Source organism: Entamoeba invadens (assembly GCF_000330505.1).
Source record: "Entamoeba invadens IP1 unplaced genomic scaffold scaff_1105074724573, whole genome shotgun sequence".
Taxonomy (NCBI): Eukaryota; Evosea; order Mastigamoebida; family Endamoebidae; genus Entamoeba; species Entamoeba invadens.
In genome coordinates, this window is record NW_004191740.1 from 9,265 (window position 1) to 13,867 (window position 4,603).

At 27.4% G+C, this 4,603-nt stretch overlaps 2 protein-coding genes across 2 annotated transcripts; one reads left to right on the plus strand and one right to left on the minus strand.

Annotated features, from left to right (window-relative positions):
• Positions 1–297: 297 nt before the first annotated feature.
• Positions 298–1,902, minus strand: EIN_202650 (heat shock 70 kDa protein, putative; the record flags this gene model as incomplete). Its single annotated transcript, XM_004183705.1, has 1 exon — positions 298–1,902. The coding sequence occupies one exon, from the start codon at positions 1,900–1,902 to the stop codon at positions 298–300; it is 1,605 nt and encodes a 534-aa protein (XP_004183753.1).
• Positions 1,903–3,487: 1,585 nt separating this feature from the next.
• On the plus strand, positions 3,488–3,820 carry EIN_202660 (ADP-ribosylation factor, arf, putative; the record flags this gene model as incomplete). Its single annotated transcript, XM_004183706.1, has 1 exon — positions 3,488–3,820. One exon carries the CDS (start codon positions 3,488–3,490, stop codon positions 3,818–3,820), a length of 333 nt encoding a protein of 110 aa, XP_004183754.1.
• Between the last annotated feature and the right edge of the window lie 783 nt (positions 3,821–4,603).

Consider the following 4,603-nt stretch of genomic DNA (forward strand, 5'->3'; position numbering starts at 1 on the left):
ATAGCCGAAAGTGTTATTATAACATACAAAATTTGTATAAGATAATCAACATATTGGTTATAAAAAACTGACGCAAGTTATTAGAATAAAGATTTTAAGAACCTCTGATCAATTACATCATTAATTACCAATTCTTTTATTATTTGTATATATTTTTTTAATATAAAAATATATTAAAAATTTTTATATTTTTTAAATTATTAATTTAAAATGGTGTTTTTTGAATTTAAAACGTTTAAATACATTAAAAAGCTTTTATATTAATTGAAATGTGTGAATTGTAAAAAAAAGACTTGTTTAAAATCCTAAATATTTTTTCAGATTTCGTCTGTACTTTTCAATTTCTTCTGTTTCCTGTTGTTGATTTCTTGTCAAATCGACAACAATTTGTCCCGGGTCTTGATTTCCATCTTTGTCCAATACAACCAATTTGATTTTCCCTATTATTTCAACTTCAAACTTAAATGTGATTTTATCCCAAAAATTGAACCTCAGAGTAGTTTCGAATATTCCAATCAAACTTCTGTCTTCTGTAAGTATGACTGAAACAGTTGGTGTGATTGTTGGGACACTGAAAGTAACATTTTCAACTGGAAGGGGTGTTCCTTTATTAATCAATGTAATTAATACATTTCCTGTTTTATGTTTGTGAATATCAACTATTGTCATCAATGTATTCACATCTCTTGCTGTTATTTGTGTGATATGATTTTTGACTGTTTGTGAAGCAACGTCTCGTGCATACAAACAAGCGCCTTTAGCGATAACCAAATTACTGTCTTCACGCTCCAACAATGGTCGATCGGGAAAAACTTTTCTTAACATTTTTTTCACTTCAGGTATTTGAGAACTTCCACCAATTAAAACGACACTTTTTATTGTAGAAGATCGTATATTACCCTTTTTAAGTGTTTCTTTTATTGTTTCCTCGCACCTCCGAAAAATTGACAAACAACACTTTCCCAAAATATCACGAGTAATTGTTAATTCAAATTCACTGCCAAATTTGGTGAATTTCAGAGTAACATTTTCTTTGACAGACAACTCGATCTTTGCATTTTCAATCAAATTCTTGAGTGATTGCCTTCGTAATACTTTCTTTTTTTGTATTGTTGTGCTATCACCATTTTGCACTTCAAATAAGTTGTTTACCTCATTTTCATCATATTCCTTCCACTCATTCATGACATAATCCAGAAGTGCAATATCGATGTCAATACCACCAAGGTTTTTATCGCCATGAATACCACAGAATTTAATATGACTGCCAGTTTTCTCGCCAACAGCAGTGTCTAAAGTTCCTCCTCCAAAGTCAAAGAAAAAGACCATTCCGTTTGGTAAATTGTTTTTGAGTGAATAATTATAAGCAGCTGCTGTGGGTTCTGATATTAATCCAATGACATCAAGGTCCGCTATTTTTGCTGCTTCTTCGGTTAAGTCCCTTTGTTTTTGATCGAAGAAGACGGGGTGTGTCACAACAACTTTGATTGACTGTCTTTGAGGGTCGAAATTCACACTTTCAATAATTTGCTTTTTGACGTGACTTAATATGATTGCAGAAATTTCAACGGGGCGGACTGGTGTTGGGCGACCTTGGAAAGTCGTGTTAAAATAACAAAACCCGTCAGTGTCTTCTAAAATGTCTGCGTAATTTGATTTGATGTTAACAATTGAATCATCACCAAAAGGAACACCCAAAATACGTTTAACTTCTGAAATGTTTGTAATTGATTCGGTCGCTACTTTAACTGGATAACTATTGAAATCAACAGTTGAACGAATGGATTGATCTTCGGACGAAAAGGTCAAAGTTTCGACACATTGAGACACATTGGAATTATAAGCGGCTTTGGTATATGTTGTGCCAAGATCAATACCAACATATATACTTTCTTTTTCCATTTTGATTTTTTTGATTATTTTTGTTTTTATAATAAAAATTGGAATGATTATTAGTTCAATAGTATAATTAAATTATAAAAGTGTGGTATATTTAATGAAGTTTTTATTTAAAATGATTTTTATTTTCTTTTAAAATATAATTTAAATTTAAATAATTATTTTTAAATAAAAATATTTTTTATAATTTAGACTGATTTTTAAAAGTTTGAATTTGTGTTTCGTTTATGTATACAAAAATAATTGAAAGTAATTTTTAAAATACAGTCTGGACTTTAATTTTTTTAAATATTGTTTAAGTAAATTATAGACATAAAATTTTTACTTTAAGAAATTAACAAATCAGTAAGTACAAACTTTTCATCCACAGTTTTGATTTACTAAAGTTACCATATTTGTGTATTTCAATTACTGTACTAAAATAAAAACGAATTTATGAAACCCAAAAATCACCACGGAAAGCATTTCGAGCACAACTTTTGTACTCCAAATTGATTTTGTTGTGGAATATTAGAGACTAAATCTAATTTGATTTAGTCGATGTGACAATGCAGTTATATAATCAATATTATTTACATCATCACAATTTATGTGTGCAACATTTTCTGTTTTTTTTTGACATCACAAAACACTTTTTGTACATTTATAAAACGAAATGTTCTGTCTTATTTCTAACAGTCATTACATAATTATTGCATTTTTGGAAATTGCTCATTTATACATTATAACTATTTAGTAATGTATATTATCAATGTGCTAAAATTATTAAAAAGTTGAATTAATCAAAGTTAATAATGTGTTTTTATTTTTTAATGTTATTAAAACATACAGTAATACTTCCCAAGATTGGGAAAATGTAGTAATTTTGTACTCTCAAGAGCGGGCATTTTCGCCAATCAAACCTTAATTACCGCTCTACAGATAACTCTATTTATGGTTTTAATCGAAAATCAGCCCGCTCATGGGAGGTATTACTGTATCGGGCACACATAGAGTATTCTATCTGTTTTCAATAAAACACCTTTTTCGACCAAATAATAAATGAACCAAATGTAAGTCTGTTTGAAAATGTTGTCCATTTGACAAAATTTTACAAAAATAAGTTTTAAAAATTGGGAATTGGTAAAAATGTTGAAATCAGGGTAAAAATTATGAAACGGTGTTTTAGAGTGTTTCAAATCGTTTCGCGAAATATTAAGTTTTGATGGTTTAAAATGCTTATACAACGTTGGAAAGCGGACAACGTTTTCAGACTGACTTTATATATAAATACAAAGAATGTAAGTTTTGTTTTTTGAATAAAATAAAAAATAATTATTTATATAAAATATAGTTGATGGTTAATATTCTTTAGAAAATAATTCAATCTTAAAATGTTATATGGGCATATATTTATACTCACCATCGCCTGCTGTTCATCTTTTTATTACTGGTCTTGATGCAGCAAGTAAGACGACAATTATCTACAAATATTGTCAGATATAAAAACCTACAATTTGAAGTTAATAATCAATATAATTCATTTATAAGTTTTGAACATATCAATTTTAAAAATTACGAAACCATCACTTAAGATTTTGGTGGTAACATGCGACCAGAGCCTTTTATTACCAAAAATGTTGTTGGATGTAATGTTTTGATGTATGTTATAGATATTTCTGATGTCTATCGTCCACAAGAAGCCAAAGACGAAATGTTCAGATTTCTTCAAGACTCTGAAACTCGTGGTATCCCACTGATCATAATTTTCTCAAAAGTTGATTTGCCTTACAACATGACTGAAACTGAATTAATAAAATTTTTCGAGCTTGACAAAATAAAAGAACGAAAGTGGACTTTTATAATGATGAGTGCTTACACAGAAATGGGCTTGTTAGAGGGGTTTAAATGGGTCGAATCAAAGGCTAAATTAATTTTTTAATACGAAATGGGTTCAATTATTTATGTTGTAATAATATTATTTTTTTATTTGAAAACGTTCATTATAATCATTAACTATTTTTAGTTTAGCTTATTCAAAAAATCAGGTGTTAAAAATAATTTAAAATTTTGACATTAGTAATGGTGTTTGTGCTAATAAAACTAACAAAATAACTTAAACCAACTTTATTATTAGAACACTTTTGAAATTTTTGTTCTTTGTATATGTTTAAATAAAACAACTGTTGCACTTTTATTTGATAAACTTTTTTTAATATCATTTCAAAAAGAAAGAGCAAACACTTTTTATGTTAAACACATTTAAATGTTCAACAAATTCGAAGACAACAGATTAGTTATATTTAGTTGTTTTACGCTTGTATAATGATTACTTGTGTCATAGTTGACAAGCGAATATAATCTTAAAATATGAAGCTATTGTTTTTTATTACAAAAAAAAGTCTAAACACAAAAAAATAATATTTCTTTTTATAGTTCATTTATTGAGTTTGTTTTACATTGTTTTTAAAGTAAATCAATCAAATATTTTTTTATAAGTCGTCTTAAACAAGAATCGAATAATTATCATTGTTGAGTTATATAAGAGTTTATAAAAGTTTTCAAAAACAGAAAATTATTATTTATTCAACAACATGGTTTGTAATTTAATATTGTTTGATTGAAAAACTAATGAATAATGAAAAAGAGAAGAAATGATCATGAAAGTGGTGTAGGATGTATTTGACATATTTTGATGATTATTTTATTATTATATCATTAATAA